The 22,705-nt window shown below is 40.7% G+C and overlaps 1 protein-coding gene across 2 annotated transcripts in view; it reads left to right on the top strand.

Moving 5' to 3' along the window:
- The window catches only part of LOC129732442 (histone-lysine N-methyltransferase ash1), a 30,508-nt gene extending 8,534 nt beyond the window's left edge, over positions 1–21,974 (top strand). The window contains exons 3-8 of one of the 2 annotated variants that reach the window (XM_055693331.1): positions 11,397–11,826; positions 11,890–18,319; positions 18,382–19,505; positions 19,970–20,128; positions 20,557–20,607; positions 20,767–21,974. In XM_055693331.1, the coding sequence (XP_055549306.1) occupies positions 11,397–11,826; positions 11,890–18,319; positions 18,382–19,505; positions 19,970–20,128; positions 20,557–20,607; positions 20,767–20,937 (8,365 nt within the window). In that variant the 3' untranslated portion in view covers positions 20,938–21,974. The remainder of the gene's footprint in view (positions 1–11,396; positions 11,827–11,889; positions 18,320–18,381; positions 19,506–19,969; positions 20,129–20,556; positions 20,608–20,766) is intronic. The other variant, XM_055693332.1, reaches the window with a different exon arrangement.
- Positions 21,975–22,705: the final 731 nt, after the last annotated feature.

The raw sequence follows: 22,705 nt of genomic DNA, 5'->3' as shown, positions 1-22,705 counted from the left end.
TTTATTAAGAACATAAACTATTCGATTTATTTCCTTTCTCTAATCGAAACGCTGATAAGTATACTTTTGTTTTGGTAGGTTCTTGATGTTTTTTCAAAGGCCTTTTGATTACAATATAAAATTCGATGATTGAAAAATGTCAGAATGGTTTTCTCACAGCAAAAACTATTTCTGAGCAGGAGAAGCGGCGAACGAATGTAATTGGGAGAAGAAAATTAAACGCTTTTCAGAGGAAAATTGACTTTAAAATCATAAACTGGATACAGCGTGATAATTTTTTTTTAAATATCACTCAAGTCGAAAAGAGAAGAATATGCAGCATCGGAAATTATGTTATTGAAGTAAAAACATGCTTAAAACTATTATTGTTCCATTCTAGCCTGGACTGTTATCATTTAAAAGACCCATATTTAAATTAGTAGCAAAAGAAACTTTCCTGCAAGAAGTTGAGTTTTGCTACAAAAAGGAAAAGCACTAGTCAACATAATTCCACAAAGTTTCCGTTAAGAATTGCGTATTTGAAGACAATTTCAGTCGAGATTTGAGCATACGACGACTGGCAGAATCACCACCCTCCGCCGCTTTGTCCACGAGGATTTTTTTTTACAAAGAAAAGTTGAAAAATATTCGTTTCTGTGATTTATTTAATGATTAAACATTGAAAATGTTTGCAAAAAAAAAAAATAACAATTTCAGATTCACCTCGGAACCGCCTAGATTAAAAATAAGTAGTAGATAAAAAGATTCCCATCAAAAATCAGCCTAAAAAGGCTGAGAATAGTACCAAAAATCAGAAAAGCGCAAAGCAGAATTTGATTCCAACTTTTGCTGTAAATGGTTTCGAAGTTTGGAGATACCAAATATAAAAATGTTTTCAAATGTCGCAGGATATTTTTTAAGTTGAGTTGAAATGTTGATATATTGGTTGTTGCAAAAAAATAGTAACTTCTCTTTGAACCATTGATTGAAATTATTGAGAATACAGAAATGGCCAAAACGAAAATTAACAATATAGTTGTTAACCACTCGAAGCAATCAAATAAGCAGAGCCGCATTTACGATTGTGGGTGTCCGGGGCCCAGTCTTGTATAGGGGCCCAAAATAATGTATATATTTAGAACCTTTATTTGTCTTTGAAAACTTAACAAAAATTTGTCACATATTTACATATTTTTACAACTTTTTATGAGGTTTCTTCGCTGAAAATTTATCAATTACTCAATTTTTTCAGTATTTGCAACTTCACAATGTTAATCAGTTTCATCTTCGAAAAATACAGTTCACCCTGCTGCGTTCGAAACCTTTCATCTTAAATGAATACGCAATGCAATTTCAGTGTTTAGAATACATTCAGCATATTGTTGTTTAAAATTAAATTGTACAAATATCATTTAAAAGAAATATTCTCTAGTCTCTGAAACTGCTTACCTAGTATACGAATTTTTCTGTTGGAATTCAAAAAGTTTTTGAAATTCTTTTTTATTTGGGAAAAGTTTATTTTTTCTTGATTTGTGGGGGCTCTCAAAATGTGGGACCCCCCTAAATCCGGCTCTGCAAACAAGAGACTAAAAACAAAAAGGATTCAATAGTTATTTTAATATGGCTAAAAGCTTCTGTAGAAGCTGTAAAGATGAAATCTTTTCTACATATTAATAAAAATAAAAAACAAGTACACCAAATTCAACCTATCAAAAATTAATCACAAAATAGCTTAAAAAAATTAAAACGTGTTGAAAATCCAGAATAAGTTGAAGAGATAATAATCTTAGATAAAATGAAACCAGAATAACTCCGAATTCAGCTGGAACTATTTTGGAGCATTCACGGAAAATAAAAATGCATGATTTCAAGTCTAGCTGAAAATAACTAAAAACGTTCAACAGAACAACATAAATACCTACAGAATATTGGCAAAAAATAATCAAAGCAGAAATAGACTAGATCTAGCCGGAAGTAGTTTTAAAAATAATAGTAAGCTAACAATTGATTTTCAAAAAGTCTTACAAAACTTATCCTATATAAATCATGAAAATTTACAAATTAAACTGAAGCAAAAAATTCAGGAGCAGAATAATCAAGCATATGCACTTTAAAAGTTTAGAAAATCAAAAAAGCATGGGAATTAAATGATCTCAAACATATCTCCAAATTCTAGGAGACAGTACGGCCAGAAAATCACATGATCAAGTTTCAGCCGAAATACCTGTAAAATGTAAAACAGTGAAAAGGCCTCAACAGAGATTTCATTTTCATTTTTCATTTTAATTTTCGGGTACAGAAGGGGGCCGCAGGGCCAAATCTCCAGTGCTTAAATACTTTCCATGCTGTACCAGTGGAGAGATTAGATTTGGCATCGCAGCATAGTAACCCGAGAGGTCAAAAAAATTCTGCGTTGGAATACCGTATAGTAAGACAAGGTTTAATATAGGGGATAGTCGAAGGGAACAGTGATAGTAGTTGCAGAAAGGTACATGAAAAGAAAAAGAGAATAGTTGTAACTGTGGTTGATGTTAATAAATTTCGTCCATTTGTAATACAGTGCTTTTTCGATTTTATCACGGTCAAAAAAAATTTACCGTGAATTTGGCGAAACCGCGAATTCAGCGAAATGATAAAAATTGAATTTTTTGTGTTGGATTGAATTGAAATTTATGATTATTTGAATAAAATGATACACTGACAAATGATAAGTTCAAGATAAAAATGAACAAACACGAAAAGGTTAGTTTATGATATTTTTTTCCATCGCATTATCGCGGACCTTCTCCTAGCTATTATACATGCAATATCAATATGATTTGTACTGCCCATTCTTTAGCATAGCTAGCAGAGTCTAATGCTTGTTTATGTAAAATTGTAGAACCGCTAGATTTTATAATTTTTAAATCCATGCTCTGTGAGGACCAAACTGTGGGGCTATTTGAGTTGTTAACAGATCTTTTTCTCAATCGCTCTAATAATACGTAATTTTTGCTTCAAAGTAAATGAAATACGTATTTCACGGTTCATTTTTCTCAAAGTTATGACACAAATTATTTGTAACAGATATGACACTTTGTTGCCTCAGAAAATTGATCAAATAAATTGAGTTCATAAAACTATACACATGCAAGGACACAAGGCTCAAGTGAAAATGAAGTTTCGGATGCATTTTCTTCAACTGGAAGTACATTATTCTTGATTTAAAGTTTTTTTCTTTAAAAAAGCGTGTTAAAAACGAAAAAAAAAACGTGAGAAAATCGAGCGTGAATTTGGCGAGTAGTGATAAAAACGACGATAAAAGCGAAAAAGCACTGTATATGTATATAATATTTGTCTCGTATGCCAGTCTGCGTCCAGGGCCTCTCAAGGCAACCCTTCCCAACCGCACATATATTTAAATCTTTTTATTCATCAAAACTCTTGTCAGATGAAACATTTGATAAGTAGTAATAACAATAGTAATAGTAATTTGCTTTTTTACATACCTGCTGTGCCTTAATCCTTTACTTACCCCGTTTTATGTTTGTTACCTTTAATCACTCTTTCATTGACCTTTGTTCGATTGTATTCCTCAGGGTAATTGCTTCGTTTGCTCTAATTCTTGATTTTTCTCGCATTTTTTTTTTAAAAAAAGAGGAAACTGGATTAATAATTTGGTTTGAACAATAAAAATAAATGTAAATAAGTCTGAATTACGACCGCGCATATATGTATCTAACTACTGGTTGAGCGTTGGCTTTGAGAAAGTTGATAACGCAATCTTTTGATTACTATACCAAATTCCTTTACTGAGCCCTCTCGGCACCTCAGTAGAAAGCATGTCTTAGTTGTCACAATAGTCAATTAAAACTGCTTAATCCGTAAAAGAAGAGATCAATCAATCTGACCTTTTATCAAAGTGTTAAATGATTCAAGCATTCCACCCAATCATTATCATTAACATTCAACTTCGTCTTATTACGGCCGTTACAATGAAGGATTCTAATCAGCTTTATAGACATTTTAAATTATTTTACAATGGTCATGCTGTATGCAATATTAGGTTATGTATTATTGCTTCTTTATTTTGATTACAAAGAAAAGCCCATCAAAGTCTTTTCAAAGAACGTTTGAGGTGTTTTGCAACTAGCATCTGGCCTTATTAGTCTGGATCTATCTTGTTCAATACATAACAGAAGAGTATTTTAGTTCACGAATTTAAACCAGATATTACTAATTGCAAAACCGTGAAGCCCCTCAACCTAGGAGAGGGTGAAAAGGCCTCAACAGAGATTGATTCCAAATTGAGAAAAGCCATTTGAAGCGACAGAGGGATACACCTAAAATCAGAAAAAAAACAGCTAAAAACTGGTCTCAAATTAATATTCAATAACTTAAAAAAGCAAAAATTTTATCAAACTCAACTTAGAGTGTATAAAAACACTCGCAAAAGTGAAACATTCGAAAATACTTCGGAAGATTTGAAAGTATAAAAAAGTATTCCGAACTCAGCTCAAAATTGTTGCGGAACGTCTCTGAAGGCAAGAAAAAGCCAATAAAGGAAATAATGGTTTAAAACACTTTGATGAGACAGAAAAGGTCCTTAGAATATATAGAATATTTCTCTAAAAAAACTGATGAACCAATAAGGCATTCTAAATAAATTAAAAAAAAAAAACAAAAATAAAGAACAAAAATAAAGAACACGATCAAACTTGGATCAAATTCATGAAGTAATTCTAGCGAGAGAAAAAAGTCAAAAAGAAAATGATCAAAATTCAGCCTAATGGTTTTAAATGAAAGAAAAGGGCTAAACAAAAATAGATTGCAAATTAAGCTAAAAGTGGTTCCATAAATGGATAAGACCAATGACCAATCTGATACCGAATTTAGCTCACAGCTTAGTTGAAAGTGCCTCAAAAAGTTTAAACAGAGTTTATGATGATTTCAATATATTCTGAAATTTTTGAAATGTTCTCGACAGGTGCTCAGCTTGTCTGTAGAACCATTCGACGAAAAGGTAATCTCAAATATAGCTGACAAAGACTCTGAAACCAGAATATTTGTGGAAATTTTATTTCAAGCCTATCTGGCAGATTTCCATTTTTTGTAGAAAAAGTATCGTGTCCACGTCAACATTATCATTACCCCCGACCTCTCTTCTGTGAACAAGCACGGACTCTTGCGTACCCTTCATCCCCCACTAAGTTGTCCACGTGAAATGTGGACGACCCCTTATCATTTTAGTAAAACCTTAAAATCAAGGACTTTTATTTTTGAAGTTAACCAAACACCTGGATTTAGGTTTGCTATTTCGGTGCCTAAAATGGTGAAAAAAAATGGAATGTGATCGGTAATCGTCAACCGGCTTGGATGAACTAGCTCTGGAATTTGTCTGCAGATCGGAAAGAATTGATCATGAGTTACGATTAGGGGAAGGGGTTGATAAAATGGACACCCTAAGCCATTTCTCAATTTCTTCCACAGTTTAACACTACAACTATGAGTCGATAGCGCACATTAACTGAGTCACTAATGGTTGATACAAAAAATAAGAAGAAGTACTAAAATGTATAATTTTTCGTAGATTTCATGATTATTTCTAAAGTAGTTTTTTGAGGGTAAAATGGACACGTGTGGGTAAAATGAACATAGAGAGGTGGTAATATGAACACCTTGGGCGTGAACATTACTTATCCCTTTACGGATAGTAAAATGTTTTTCCATCGCACGTGACACACTTATGCATTCACCAACAGTTCAATTTTCACTGTTTGTCGTAGAATTAATAACAATATATGACCTTATCCGCAAGAAACTGAGAAATGGCGGAAGCTTTTTTACGGATATTCCGCATTCAACGGTACGTTTAGCCGCGGTCATCTGTTCATCGGTCCGAGTTTACCTTTGCGTTTTTTTGATATAAACACGAAGCATCTAGATTTTTCAATGGAAATTAACACATTTTTTTCATCATCACCATGGGCTGTCTATTTTACCCGCACATACATATTATTGAAAATACCTAAATATTTCGAAAATCATTTAAACAATGACAAACCTTTGATGATTTCTGCTGGTTAGTAGTCTGAGTACAGATATTTGCAGAAAAACCGATATAAAATACTGTTTTACACTAGAAAAAACCCTTTTTTTGTAGGCCAAAAATAACATCACCACCATGAATGTACACGTGTTTTTTGTTTTCGTTTATTATTTTGACTGTTTGACTGTTTCATGTCGCATACTTTGTCTCAAATCTCAAAGCTTCTAGTGCATTTAAGATAAGGTACCAAAGAAGTTTGTAATATACTTCAACGTAATAGTCAAGATTTAAACGGGTGTCCATTTTACCCCCCCCCCTTGTTCATTTGACCCACAATTCCCCTACCGATACTAGTGCTTGGAAAAGCTAAAACTGTTTTTTTATGTTTTAGCAAACATGCCATGGAGCAAAACGCCATTAAAAAGAAGAAATTTTTAATTTATTTTTTTGATAATTTTAAGATGGTGGCTGAAATAGTTGGTTGAGCTAACATCGAAAGTTATGAAAATGAAGGACTTTTCATCAATATCATCTATTGATGAGGATGAAAAAACAACTGTTCTTATGTAAAGATCTTCGTGAGATATTTTTAATATTTCGTCACTAGTTGGGACAAGTGTAAAACATGAATGGATCTTACTTACCGAAAAATGAAACATTTACATTGAGCAAATACAGCAGAAATTGTGAATCTTAGGGCATCTTCAGCGGTGGTCTATTTTTGAAACAACTTTATACTAGATTTACACCAGCGAAACCTGAATAAAACCAGCTAATATAGACCAGCTTTTCGTTCTCCGCACCGGTGTTGTATATCTTGTTGTTTTAAACCGCTGACATCTGTCACACTGTCAACAATTCAATACCCCATGCTATCAGTTAATGAGACTTGTTATAATGGAAAGCACTTAATATTTAACAAACGGAAATTCGCTAATTTTTTCGCACATTAAACGATTACTTCGGCAAGACACTTCATATCCACAAGACTTTATGGATTTGACGGTTTGACCCGAGCGTCAGTGACATTTCTCAGGATGAATTGGTATGATCGAAAAATTTCTGCTACAAGTAGGGCTTCGGAGGATAGCGAAAAATATTTGATCGCGTAGATGTTCATCTTCCGTTTTCGTCTCATCAATCCTTCAAAATCTTGCAGTTCTTCAAACTTGGGTTGGGTTTTGAGGATATTGGGTGGCATTGCGCAGCTCGATTCGAACGATTTTCGCTATTTTCGAGTATGTCACATACTGCCAGATATGCTTCAAGCTTAAAAGGAGCTGTCATTGTCATTTGTCCTGCAGCTCATCTAACCCCTCTAACCCAAAAAATACGAAAAACGAAACATAACGCCCCCCAGCGATCATTTAGTTTGTTCGAGTTGCTCGAAACGAAATGCGCAATGTCATCCCAGCATTTTGAACGTTTTCAGTTCAGTGTCTTCGAGGAACATTTTTCTGGTCTCTCAAGGTCCCCTCTAGTCCCACTATAATTAAGGCGATTAACAAATAGCCAACATATTTGTCATCCTGGTGGCTGATGGTTGCAAACCAAGTAGTTGAACCTACGGTTATGGTCTTTCAAAATTCCCCCTTTTGCTGGTCGGTTTCTTCGAAGCCAAAAACGACAAACCTGTTCATATTCTTCTTCAGAAAAGCCACAAAAATGAATTGTGATTTGTCATAAAAAATTTTTGTTTTGTTTATTCCCAACACTAGCAAAACGCTTATATGGAAATAGATAAAAATGAGGTATTCAATTAAAATATGACATTTTACCCACCTATTGGCAGCGTACAAAGGGTTTTAGAACGGGTGTCGGGTGATCTGTTTCTTGTTCCAAAAAGTGACAAAAATAGACCAAAACGTATACCAGTTTCAATTTTTTTTCAATTTAGATCTGGTATAAAACGAAATTTACACCACCGGTGCAGCAGTGAATTTGAGTTTGTTCCAAAAAAAATGAACAAAACAACGATTTGGACCACCGCTGAAGATGCCCTTACTGCACTAAATGAAGGCACAGCTTAATGCTTTTCAAGTGAAATAGCAGCTAAACTAAAAGAGTTAGATGCTTGGTGTCAAAGAACAACTTGTAGAGTAGACTTCAATGTTCAATTTAGTTGACAATAAAACCCATGTTTATCACACATTTCAGAGAGAAAATTGCAGTTTTGTTCTCAAAAAACATTTGATTTCACATTTGTTCTTTCTAAGTGCTTCTTATTTTCTCTAATTTGACGTTTTCAAGACACTATCGATTACAAAATTTTCCCAGCTTTCCAAAGAAACCAAATAAGTTGAGTTAGCTATCACACTTCTTGTGCTAGAGCTCGTTAAAGGCAAATATGTATAACCGAAAAATGAAAAAAAAAGTGTATAACTCTGCAGTAGTTAAATTTTGACCTTATGCGTAGAAGGATTTTTTCATCAAATATGGTCCTCTATCAACCCTTAAAGGATTTTAAGTGAGCTCTTTAACACCCTTTAGAAATTCATGGAAAGTATTAAATCATATATTTTTGTCGAGTGTCGAAAGCTCAAACAATTCCAAAAGTAGCCGCCGTTTCAAAGATTGTTTGCAACACACTAGGCTTTTATTTGAATGGTGAGCTACCAGGTTTTCAGACATAACACAATTTTGGACCATTTCAGTAAAGGTTCACCAGTGTAGGAAGACTCATAATGTGAACGAATAGCCACTGTGTTATGCAAACATGAGGAGCCACATCATGCATACAGGAGTATTATCGCTGTTGTTGTGCTTCAGAAAGATGAATGGACTTGGATACAGAGAGCTTGAGTTGCTTCTTCGTAATGGATCTGTGCTAGTTAAGTTGCACAAAAAAACACGGAATTAGTTTACCATCTTCAATGTATAACATTTCAGTAGCTTACGCTTCGTACAGATCGATAACGGCTACGTCATTAGGGTCTCCATTGCCGAAAACCGAGTTTACATTTGCATCTCCACGACTGCGATGAAAAGTAAGGTCTGGATAAAAATGTCACCGTAGGTGACGGAATCATTACCAAGACGACCGATGAGCACGTTGGGCCCCTCTGTTTCATGTGCCGGTGGAGTCCCCGAAGAGAACCGATTTTACCGTACTGTCGTCCGGCATACTCGCGACATGTGCGGCCTACCGACCTTCGTCAGGTGCACAATTTGAACTTCTCCAAGTAGTGCATGCAGCTCGTTATACATACGCCTGCACAAAGATATACAGTAAAGTCTTTTTTTACACGGTTCTTTTCTACGACGATTTTCCAAATAACGCGATTTTTATTACGTCATTTTCTCAAATAATGGGGTTTTACTTTGCACGGTTTTTTTTGCATGATTTTTCGTCTTCGCGTTAAATTGTTACAGTAAGTAACAGTAACGTTAACAGACTATAGTAGGCTGTTTTTTACACAGTTTTATTTTTTCACGGTTTTATTTTCTTTTTTACGACGTTTTTCCAAATAACGCGTTTTTTACGACGTTTTTACAAATAACGCGGTTTGTTTACACGTTTTTTTTTGCACGGTACGTAGAATCGTGTAAAAAAGAACTTTACTGTACATTATGGCTCACGCTCACTTTTGTCGCAAGCCGGTAGCTCATTTGATAAGTACATATTTAAACAACTTTGTATGATGAACTTAAAGTCCTCATGTAGTACTACAACTTTGTAGGAGAGACAAATTTGTAGTACTACTTGTGGACTTCAAGTTCGTCTATCTAAAGCTATCGGCTTGCGAAAAAAATGAACGCGAATAATAATTTTCATCCTTGCGCCTGTGTTACAAATACTGGTCTAATTAGGGTTATGTATATCGTCAGTTTCGCATGCTGTATCTCTAAAATCTCAATTTCTAGAGGTTCGAGTTACTTAGAAAACAGTTTTGTAATAAAATTTTACACAACTTTGCAAAACAAACTATGTATTCCTCTAGCAAGTCACGTTCAAAAGTTAGGTATGGCGCCCTCTATACGGCGAAATTTATAACTAATTCCATTAAAGCATATGAAGCACAACAGTGAACGTAGCAACTTTCTAGAAGATATGGATAACATAAGAATTGAAAAAATAGTTTGCCGTCCGTTTCTCGATTTGGACACACTGTGCATCGGATAACACCCTCAAGAGCAATATTGAATAACGTGCGGGATAGTCCATCCCATTGTCTCAACCCTCTGCGCGCTTCGAGGGATTCGAAAGTGTCCCTGATACGTACACGTAACATATCACTCGATCCAAGGTAGCTTTGATAAGTCGTGTCAGTTTTTCCGGAAAACCGTAGTCGAGGCATACAACTCCTCCCATTTATTCCTGCTGTAATCTCTCATCCTTCCAGATCCTGGGAATGAATTCATGTTTATCTTAGATTCCCTCAATTTTATTTGCCATTTCTTCTCTATGTCTGGCTATTTCTTCCCATTCTTCTAGAATTTAATCTCCATACCTTTCTACATTTTGTCCAATGATAGCTAGCCATGTGTAGGCAGGTCTTCCACTCTTTTTGTAATTCTTCCTTGTACCTAACCGTTAACTCGAGTAGGTGATTGTCGTCCACCTGATTATAAGGCTCCAATACTTCAGTTGTAAAGCTCTTATTCCATAAAGTATTTGATCCCCACTATATTCTCCTCCCTAGGCAATACAACAACTTGCCAATTCAGCCACTATTTACCTCCCATACTTCCGCATAGCCGTACGAGTGTTTTCAGTAATCACCGATACCTGAGATCCAAATGTCGTTTTTGATATTGGCAAATTCAGTAAATTTGTGCAAAAATTGCAAGCGCAAACTTCACTACTTCTACTCGCGGCCTCAGTTTGCTTCGATCTTTATCCATTCATCATTTGAATACAGATAGGCAATATTCAGAAATCCTGTTTCTGGTTACTTTGACCTATGTTTGTGTTTGCGTTTAACCATGAATACAGCTAAATAACTTCTCGAAAACTGATTTCGGTTATTTATTCCACAACTTTACTTCCATTTTTTTCCGCAAACATTGCTAAGTTGATAAATATTCGTATACTGCTTAATTCAGTGCTTAGCACTAACATTACCTTTAAACATAGTTATTATTGTTCCTAGTAGCAAATAAAAATAATTGAAAGTAAAAATAATGAAGGTTTTGCAGTTAGAAAACGATAACGAAAATGGTTTCCAAGCATAATGACATTAGGCATAATAGTTGTTAGTCAAACTCAGCAGTGAATGAAATTAACTTCTAGTAACGTTTTGAAAATGTAGATGACTAATTATTTTGGTAGGCTTCCAATCATCAACTATACGTTATACATTAATATGTTAAACATTTGCAAAAATTCTAAGTATTTGACAAAAATCATAGATATACACATAATAAATAATCTGTTACTTCTTTTCAGCTCCGACACAGCCAGCCTCCGGATGAAGATTGCGATCCCGCGCAATCAATCGGGCACAACGCCAGCCCCATCACCCTCCGGAAATGCGAACAATGGAGCGACTCGTCCCGGGTCTTCGGCAAGTGATGCCCAAAAGCAAGCTCTTGCAGTGGGTACAAGTACAACAGCAGCTGCCACCGCAAGTCCAGCTCGGACTGCTACACCGGCAGGAGGTAGCGAAAGAGCCGCTTCTGCCAGCGATTCGAAGGGTCGAACCTCCACGCGGAAGAGCAGCAAGAGTGACTCCAGCTCGGAAAGTTCCTCCTGCTTCTCGAACTTTAGTGACAGCGATAGTGATAGTAGTAGTTCCGAAAATCACGATGAATCGACGAAGAAAGATGGTTCTACCGGAAGTGGAACGAAGAAGCAAAAGTTTGTCAAAAGGAAGAAGGTGAGTAGTGAGCGGAATAAACTCGAAAGACGTTTAGCTAATTAACCTAATGCTACGTTTCAGGCCAGCCGCAGTGTAACAACTAGTAGCAGTAGTGACGGTAGTGATGATTCTAGTGGCTCAGATTCCAGTAGCGATGGAAATCAGGATGAAAGCACAGAACTAGGCACGGCAACTGGATCGATGCCTGTACTCGCATCGACTGCCGAATCGAACCCTGTGCAGACGGCTGCTGGTACGATGCCAGATGCCGACGCCGGTTCCTCCTCCGATAACGAGCTTCCTGCGTTGGTGAATGCAGCAATAATGCGAGTTGCCGAAAGCGGTTCCGACGGCGAAAGCTGTCGCGGAACGCCATCGGCTATTCCACAATACACTTCGAGCCTTTTACGGGATTTTGTGGCGAAAACTAGCATGCTCGGAAGCGGAGGAGGATCCTCCGAGTCGTCTACTCCGGTCGCACAAACTGCCGAAGAACAGAAAATAAAGACTGAATCACCCGTGCCAAGTGGTAGTGGTGGTACTACAAATACGGTGGCCTCCAGCAGCAGTGCTCTTAGCGTGAACGGTGTGTCCTCTAAGCCAGAATCGGCGACAATCGTTCCAATCAAACGACGAGGGCGTCCGCCGAAGTCTGTCGTCAATCCGGTAGCTTTGGCAACAGCGAAAGCCCCTCCACCGGCTGTTAGTGAATCTCCGGACTCAGGAATACTGTCAACGCACAGTTCTACCGGTTCGCCGAAAACGGAAAAGAAGGTCGCGACTGCAGGCAGTCAAAAACGACGTGTTGAACCCGAACCAAGCGGTAGCGGTACGAGCAGTAAGAACGCAGCAGTTGCACCTCTCAGTAAGTACACTATCGCTAGCCTGGATAGAAATACCTACGCGACGGAACGGGTTCTGTATCCACCCAGAGGGAAGAAAAAAGTCGGACGTCCAGCTAAAGAGAAGCAGCTACCGGCAATACCCACAGCATCGACAGCAGAAGATAATCTGGATCCGTTGTGGAAGAAAATTGATATTAGCAAAAAGTTTCACGAGCCCCGATTGAGCGGATATAAAAGCGATGGTGGTCACTCTACCATCTGCTGTAGCAAGCGGCTGGCGTCTCAAAGTGGTTACATCAGTGATTACGGTGGTAGCCATAGGAGGAGTCGCCTGTCCGGGTACAAGTCGGATTGCAGCACCAAGTCGAGAAAAAGTTGTGGCTACAAGAGCGACTACAGCGTGAAAGCTAAAAGTTGTGGATATCGAAGCGATTGCAGTACCCGCCATCGGAAGCAGGTTCGGCGAAAACGCCGGAAGAAGCTGGCCCCGAATAATAACAACCTGAATAATAAGAATTTTAATCAGAGTAGTAAATCTTCGAGTGTGAGTGAGCAGGATATTCTGCAGTTGGCAGGATTAACGCTTGGAAGTACCAGCGAAGAAAGTAGCAGCAGTCAAGAATCTCTGTCGTCGATCAACACGGCGACTCCTTTCAGTAAAGCTCTCAAAATCTCCCAGGATCTTCCGAACAGTAAAAGCAGTATTCCGAGTCTGTTGACGGCGAAAAACCGCGTCAATCATTTGCTTCCGATAAATAATTTTAAAGGGATTTTCTCGTCTTTGACTCGATTCGGTAGTTTGAATAGTTTCTCTTCTAACATGAGCTCGAAGAACTCTTTTGCTACGTTTCTGAAGAATAATCGTAATAGGGATAACGGAAAGGTCAATGTGAAAAAGTTGCCTTTGTCTAAAGCGAATGTTATTAAAAACTCCGAGGAGTGCAGCAAGCGTTTCCAGCGAAGCACTAGCCAGGATCTGTTGAGTCGAATCACCAACGCCGACATCCCGAAGCCGTCTCCGGCCAAGTCGGTCTGTTCGAAGCGAAGTCGGCGGAAGAGCTGCCATAGTGACCGTATGGATAATGTATCGGTGAAAAGTTGTGGAACAACGATTCGTCAACGGCGGCTGAGTACGATGAGTCGCTGTAGTAGTCGATCGGCTGGATCGAGACATCCGTGGCGGAAGAAGAAGCGAAAGCGTTTACGGTCGAACTCTGTTGCAGGGAAATCATCCGCTGACATTAAGCTAGGGATGGAGATTGAGCGATTGAATGAGTCGTTTGGTAGTCAGTGTCGGATCAGTGTAGACAGCCGAGCGAGAGATGGATTGTTGGGTATTGGAGCAGCTGCTCTGGCTGGAGCAGCAGCCAAAAATCAGCAGAAAGGCCGTTCAACAAAGAAGCGAAAGGCGTCGGAACATGTCGAATCACCTTCAACGACTGCAGCAGGAACGAAACGGCGAAACAAGAAAAATGTTCCTACACAAAGTCCGGATGATCATAAACTTCCGTTGAAGAAACGGCACTATCTGCTAAGCGAGCAAACGGCGAAGGGTAATGACAGTGGAGCAGAGAAGGATGACGCTAAAAATCATGCAGTAACCAATCCCTGTTCCATCGCCGGAGGTAGGATGTCCACTTTGACAGTGACATCCAGTTCCTCTGCATCGGCCTCTGCTCCGGCGGTGAAAGATCCCACTAAGGCAGTGACACCGAAAAAACGACACTTACTTAAATCTCCCGAACCAGCAGTTCCGGAGGAGATCATTCAAATCAAATCGAGCGACTCTCCTTTAACGGTAGAGCCAAGGGACCACTCGGACATTCCTCATGGTCACCACAAGAAAAGTGAAGCGATCACAAGAAAGAAAAACCGCTTGGAAGGTCTTGTCTCGAAAATTCAACCAACAGCCACGGTTACGGCGATCCTTGCCGACAACAATATTCTTGCCGCTACAAATCATCGAGCGACACCTAACACACGGCCTACTGTAATCCATACATCTTCCATCAACACCACAACCACTTCCACAGTCAGTGCGCCTCCGCCGGGAGTTTTTGAGCCTACTGTTGACTTAGAACTATCGATACCGGCCTCCATTCCATCTCTGATCGCCAAGGTCGAACTGTTGGACAGTCCCCGTCTCAAAGACACAATTTCTAAGCTGGAAGGAGAAGATCATACTCGGAAAGGCTCCGAAAAAGTTATTGAACAATTGTTGACGAAGACAGGAGCTCATCTATTGCTGAAGAAGAAACGAAAGAAGCCGAACAGAACCGGGTTTCCGACCGTTAAGAGAAAGAAGAGGAAGTTGATCGAGAAAGATCCATCGGATGACGAACACAAACCGGAGGTAGGTCCGGAGCTGTTCGATTCTACCCATTTGACGCGACATGTTCCATCGGAGACGGAGAAGGCAGACAAGGAGAAGCAACAACAGCAACAGCAACAACAACAACAACAACAACAACAACAGCAACAGCAGCAGCAGCAGAAAGAGAAAGAATCATCGAAAAATTGTGATAGAGTACCCAAGGAAGGCGAGCCGACAGATAGTTTTATCGAGCGGAATACAAGACCGCGACTCTCAGTTGTCAGTTTGGAGCGACTTCAAGGGAAGATTCCTCTAAGTGGACGTGAACCGGCTGGGCACGCGTTAAGTCCAAGCACTAGCAGTGGAAGGGGCCGAAAACCGGCTGCCGTTGCTAAGGTTGCTGTTCCCGAGCCTGTGGTAATCAACGAACGAAGACAACTGAGAGAGAAGACTAAAGATAAAGCCGAGCAGGAGAAGGAGGAGACAAAGCTGAAAGATCGAAGACGACGTGGCGAACCAGAACCATCAGTCAAACCAAGCAGAAAGGAGACACTTGAAAAGATTAACAAACACAGGGAGAAACAGCCACAGGAGCCGGTGAAACAACCGGAGAAAACTGTTAAACATAAAGAAGTTATTGCAGTTAATCCAGAGAAAAAGCAGAAGCTTAGAGAAGTCGTTGCTGAACCACCGGTTGTGGAAAAACCTGTGAGACAAAAAGAGAAACCATCGGAATTGCACATCAAACAGCGGGAGAAACCGATAGAGCCTCAGCCAGCTCCGGAAAAACAACCAAAAGATATAGTTAGCGATCCGCAGCTGCCGAGAAAGAAAATTGGAAAGCAGAAAGAGAAACCAAGCGAGCCAGAGGCTCCTACAATCGTTATAAAGTCTAATGAGAAACTGATAAAGGACAAAGAGAACAAAAAGCAAACAATTTCGCCAGTACGGAAAACAAAAATTCTAGCAGAGGAGAATCCGGCATTACCGGTGCGCCGTACACGAAGCTGCTCCATCGCCCTCGATCCACACGAGCTGGCCAAGAAAACCACCGGGCAGGAAAACGAAATCGTACTGAAGAACGCTGTCATCAAACTGCAACCCTGCCTGATAGCGAACGAGGACTCCGAGTCGCTGGACTCGATGCCTCTACTGAAACGTCTCCAGTCTCGTTCAATGTCCAGACACAAACAATCAGCCACCCCGGAAGCTGCGGTTACGTCACCCAAAGGACCAGTTCGCCCTAGAGGACGACCGAGAACCGCTTCACCAACGCCAGCCATTGAAACACCTCCCATTCCGGTCACTCCAACATTATCGGAGCAACTTAGCAAGCTGCGACGTTCGCGTATGAGTGTTGTCGATACGGCAAAGCGCATTGAGCCGGAACCTGCAGCAACACCTTCAGTGAAGGAAACGCGCTCGGCAGCTGCTCGGAAATCTTTCTCTAAGGATCCTCCTGAGCCACAACAGCAATTAGAAACCCCACCGGTTAAGATTATCATCTCGAAGAAAGATCAGAAAGCCGTAGCAACAGCGGTCGCGATGGAGAAGAAACTTGAGGAAGAAAAGAGCCCCCAACCGATGCTTACCGAAGATCTAGCTAAAGATCGTGCTAAAAGCCGGTGCTCCAACAGAACCGAACCCTTGCCGGAGAAAACCCGTAAAGAACAAAAGAAAATAGAGGAACCTCCGGTTCAAAGGATTAAACGTGGCAAAAGTGACGAACTGCCGCCGGTAGAAGTTGAGAAACCGATCAAAAGACCTCGAAAAGGACCGGAGCTTGCAGCGCAGGAGGTTGTTGTGCCGCTGATTCCAGTGGACGTACAGCAATTCGATGTCGAAGAATCCATCACCCAACTATCGAAAATTCAGCCAGCATCATCGACGGAAGACTTGGAACACGATCCGCTTCCCGCTGAAGAAGGTCCACCCGATTACTTCCGAGAGGAGGAAACTCCTTCCCCACCGGTGGATGGCAAGAACAAAAAGGTACCCCGCAAGAAATACATCGCAGCTGGTCTTTTCTCCGATTGTTACAAAGATGATGGCCGCTCCGGTCGTAGTGGGGTCAAAGTACAGCCCGAAAGTTTACTTCCACCACCAGCATATTGTGAGCGGTTTCTACGTCGGACTCAGCGTGATTTCCAGCTGCCCTACGATCTGTGGTGGCTACACGAAAACGGCAAACTGACCGCCCGCCATGCCGTCGCCAGTTGGAACTACAAAAAGATACGCACGAACGTGTATTACGACGTCAAACCGAACCCGTCCACCGATCATCCGCAGTGTAACTGCAAGCCGGATAGCGGCTGCAAGGATGATTGTCTCAACCGGTTGGTCTATGTGGAATGTGTCACGGAAAGTTGCCCTTGTGGGGATCGCTGTCGCAATACTAAGATACAACGGCACGAGTATGCACCGGGATTGGAGCGATTCATGACCGAACTGAAAGGTTGGGGAATTCGCTCCAAGGAAGGTGTTAAGAAGGGAACATTTATTATGGAATATTTGGGTGAAGTTGTTAGCGATAAAGAGTTTAAGGAACGAATGAGAACAATCTATCTTAACGATACTCACCACTATTGCTTGAATCTCACCGGAGGTTTAGTCATCGACGGCCACCGAATGGGGAGCGATTGTCGATTCGTGAATCATTCGTGCGCTCCCAACTGTGAGATGCAGAAATGGTCCGTCAATGGACTGTTCCGGATGGCGTTGTTTGCCTCTCGGGATATTCCAGCCAATGAAGAGCTAACGTACGACTACAACTTTTCACTGTTCAATCCCTCCGAGGGACAGCCCTGTAAGTGTGGGACCGAACAGTGTCGAGGAGTTATTGGTGGGAAATCTCAGCGGGTCAAACCGTTGCCAGCTGTTTTGGAAGTTAAGAAGCCAGAGGTCGCACCCTGTGCGATTAGCAATCCGACGGTAACGGCAACGGAGCACAGTCCACGTAGTGCGGCTCGCTCTCGGAAGCGACAGGCTAAGAAGAATGCCCCGTTGACACAACTAAACGGTCAACCGTTGCCGAATTTCGTCCCACCGACCGTGAAAGAACGCGCCCTAGTTGTGGAACATCACTGCTTCCTGATGAGGAATCTCAACAAGATACGGAAACTGAAGGACCGTTCGCCAGAACATTCGACCTCTTCACAGGCCGGCAGCCCAGCACCGGGCGGACAAGCCGGTGGTAAACCTTCCCTAGCTTCGCAAATTTCCGCTCTACGCTGTCCGCGAAATATGCGAACCCGAGGGCTTGCATTCGTCGAAGATGATCCCGAGCTGGAGAAAATTGCCCGTATTGCGGTTGCACTGAAAGAGATCTGCATTGAAATTGCCAGCCTAAAAGGTATGTTAAATATTCTCTATCTTTTATGAGGTGGTCTTTTGACGTTTTATTTCCTATTTCAGACGAACGCGGACATCTCTATCAGAATCGCCTTGTGCTGCCATCGAAGAAAAAGGTTCCACTGTACTACGAGCGGATTCCTCGTCCTATCGATTTGGCCCAGATTCAGGCCAACATCGAACAGGGAACCTACAAGCAGCCGAAGATCTTCGAAGACGATCTACTGATAATGTTCAGCAATGCGGTCAAGTATTACGGAATAAGTTCCCCCGAGGGTGTCGCATCCGAGAAGCTGAAGGAACACTACTACATCTGCAAGCAGCGCCAGGTGGACAAGCTGATCGCCTACGTTGGCGAACAGAACGAACTGTTGAAGGGATTTATTCCGAAACAAGAGCCAGAACCGTTGCCTCCACCGAAGGGACGTGGAAAGTTCAAACAGGAACAGGCAGAAGACATTATCCGGTGTATCTGTGGGTTGTTTAAAGACGAAGGCCTAATGATTCAGTGTTCCAAATGTCTGGTGTGGCAACACATCGAGTGCACGAAAGCAGATCCAGCGGTTGATAACTATCTTTGTGAGAGATGTGAACCCCGTCAGGTAAATTATGAGATCCCCTTGAATGACTTTACGGAAGAAGGCTACCAGTACTACATGTCATTGATGCGGGGAAATTTGCAAATTCGTCAGACGGATACGGTGTACGTCCTGAGGGACATTCCAATGTCACCGGATCCCAACAATCCGAACGCTCCACCCAAGAAGCACACGTACGAAACGATCGGAAAGGTGGATTACGCGGAGTGCGATATCTTCCGGGTCGAAAGTCTTTGGAAGGACAAGGAAGGGCGACGTTTTGTGTATGGTCACCACTACTTGCGACCGCATGAAACCTATCACGAGCCCACGAGACGGTTCTACCCGAACGAGGTGATGCGCGTACCGCTGTACGAGGTTATTCCGATCGAGCTCGTCATGGATCGCTGCTGGGTGCTGGACCCGACAACGTTCTGCAAGGGTAGACCGGTTGACAGCTCGGAACCGCACGTGTACATCTGCGAGCTGCGGGTGGACAAGAGTGCCCGGTTGTTCTCGAAGATATCTCGCCATGCGCACCCGGTGTGCATGAAGTCCTACGCGTTCCACAAGTTCGAGCAGAAGCTGAAGATCTCGAAAACGTTTGCGGTAAGTGAAAATGTTTTATAATTTTTAATACGTGTTTTAGAGCCAAACTTACTGAAGATGCTAATTGTCAATATTTTGCAAATAATATTTTTGCTTCCACCTGCTATTGCTATATTATTCTCTTATGAACTTAAATACTTTGACAACGATTTCTTAGTAAATTTGAAAGCTTAATTCAGGAATGATAGATTATTTATGTACAAATGTTTCGTGTTTCAAAGAAACGGCTGATTGAATACAGGGCAAAAAAAAACGTACCAATTTATTTAACTTGATCGGTTTCCTTCTTTGATACATTCGGTTGAAGCTGAAATAAACAAAACACGAATATGAGTTGGTTTTACAATAATTAGATTAAAACACTCTTGTGACTGCAAACTTCCACTTTTTTCTTTTGAATGTATGACACTAAATCCGTTTGTCTGATACTTGAGTTATTATTAATCATATTTTACTTTTTTCAGCCTCACGATCTCGGCTCTCTGTCGCATTTACTGGTCGCAAAAGACAACCGCAAGAAGAACACCAAGAAGGATGACACTAACTCTTCCATTTCCGGCACATCGAGCGTCAGTTCGAAAAAGATGACACCGATCATGCAGCTGCTGCCACCGCCTCCTAAGGTACGTACAAAACCATCCACTTGACATAACAAACCCATATTCAAATTGCAAACCACATCCCTGATCAACGCCATCAAACGCTGTCACCCACGCACAAATACCAAAAAAAAAAAAAAACAAAAAAAACAATGGTACCGATAAATCAACTCAGATCATGCTTTTTGGAGGGAACACATACTATCACACCATGCTTCTCTTCTCCATTCACAAGCATGCACGAAACGACTGCTTCCGGCATTAATTTGCTGCTAACCGCCATTTTCACATCAACCAAACCCGCTTTACCGCCTGCGCCTACTGACTGACCAACCGCTTCCGATGGCAGTTGTCTCGCTCACTCCCTCCCACGTACTCGTTGTGATAACAGTGTTTCCCATTTTATTCTTTCTCCTTCTGTTTATTTATATGTAATTGTTGTGTACATAAAGACTGACAGCAACAGTCGTCCCGAAGGAGCGCTCGTACTACCTTCAAACGAGGTAATTCCCTGCTCCCCGTTGAAATATACTAAATTTACCAAAAAAAAGAAAAATTCCTCACATTTTGGCCAGCGAATCAATTAAAACAAAAGAGAAAACCTAACATCAGTCTCCATTCCTTTTTTCCCCCCCCTCAAAAAAAAAAAAAAAAAAACGCAGACCCTAGCGGAGAAACGCAACCGACTGGAGGCCGTTCTGGGCCGGCTGATGGTCAAGCTGAACGCGAACCCAGCCGCACTACCGGTGGTGGACATCAGCTATCTGCTGACGGGCCGGGGAGCACGCCTACGGAGAACCATCGCCAATACGACACCGGTTCCGAACATTTGAGAGTGGGTCAAAAAGCGACGGAAGCGCCGCAAATGGAAACGTTACTATGACTAACCGTCCAGCCGCGCGAGCCGCTCGCAAGCGAGGAATTTATTGTAAATATTGCCACCCTGAACCTGAACCACCCCGGAAGAAGGGTTGAAGGCACATGCGTGCCTTTCACCCCTTTCCGCAGGGTGGGTCAGACGCTTTGAGACTATTTTTAAGGTTACGTTTATTCGCTGAATTTAAGTTATTTCGATTATTTATGACACAGCTGCTGAGTTTTGTTTAGCATTAATAAACATTGTTTTTGTTTATCCATTTATTGTTTTCATTATTATCATTACATTATGAAAGTAAACTAGCAGGTTCTGCGTTGTTTTTTTTCTGTTTATTAAAATCGTTTAGTTGCATACAGCCTAAATGTAGTTGATTTCGGCCACAGAAGGCTTAAATCACAAACAAACAAGAAAACTATGACAATTTCACGCATACTCATTCTTACCGTTAAACAAAGTATTAACAACCCGAGGGAAACATGTAATTAGTAATTATTCGAAAGTTATGGCTTCTAGTTGATTAACTTATTCCTAGTTGTAGTACTGAAAAGTTTCTAAATATTTCGAAACAAACGGAAAACCGGAGAGAAAACAGGAAAATTCTAACAATTTATGGCAAATTCAAACAAATCATTACACTATCAGAATGGACTGAATAAGAGAATAGTAGTTTTAGGTATAGAACAGAAGATAAAACAAAACGGATGAATTAATATATTTGAGCTTGGTTGGAGTCGGTTTTAGGAAACAAAACTAGAAACTAGTAGAAAAGGGCAGATTTTTTAACGCACCGCGATGATATATAGAATTTTTGAATTGAACAAGCAAGTACTATTATCGAATAATGATAACAACAACCAACACAGATGCACACGCACGCAGTCGATTTTGCACCCACACTCGTTGAAGGCAACAATAAAAAAAGCAAACAAACATTTAACAAGGTGACGTTCTTAGTGCTGTACATAGGATGAAATATGAAATTCTGAATTTTAAGCTAATGGTTTTTTTTTCACTCAGTTACACTTTTTATTGATGACCTGGCCTTTTGATTAGTACCTAAACTAATCTTTAATAAATCTTTCAGAACAGGGTAAGTTAAATTTTTGGCTGGAAAATCAGAAAGATTGTGTGAAAAGACACGACCGCAAAGTTGACTTGGCACTACATAAAGCTGTCTGTTACATTACTTGCATTGAAGCATTCCAGAGTGATCACAGATGATAGTTACGTTCTAAGCAAACTTCTTTTTTGATGTAGGACTACGTCTTACTTCAGAAGGTTGGTATGCTGTGGAAAGTGTAACGAAAAAAGGCACTATTCAAATGCAAATAGTGTTACAATCACTGAACGTATATAGATATGCAAACAGTGGAACAGGACCGATGGAGCTTACAGCCACGCAACAAAATAACACATTGTATCGTAATGCAGCTTTGAAGGACGACAATAAAATTCATCCCGTGTCGGATGGAAGCAGATAGTAGGAGGGGCCGCACTCTCAAACACACAACGGTTTATTACGCTGTTATGTGTTGCATATTGCAACTGTGCGGCTGGGGAACAACAAAATTCTGTTCGGGCTGACATTGATAAGAATGGAGAACGCCGCGCGGAATGCACTGCTGAGATCAATTCGATATAATTCGAAAAGCAAACATGCGTGACGTACGGCTGGATTTTTTTTCAGTTTCGAGATGCATAGTAAACACCGTTGTTTACTTCCC

The sequence above is a fragment of the Wyeomyia smithii genome, chromosome 3 (genome assembly GCF_029784165.1).
Source record: "Wyeomyia smithii strain HCP4-BCI-WySm-NY-G18 chromosome 3, ASM2978416v1, whole genome shotgun sequence".
Classification (NCBI taxonomy): domain Eukaryota; kingdom Metazoa; phylum Arthropoda; class Insecta; order Diptera; family Culicidae; genus Wyeomyia; species Wyeomyia smithii.
The sequence above is the reverse complement of the archived record's forward strand: the minus strand, read 5'-3'. Positions and strand labels throughout refer to the sequence as shown.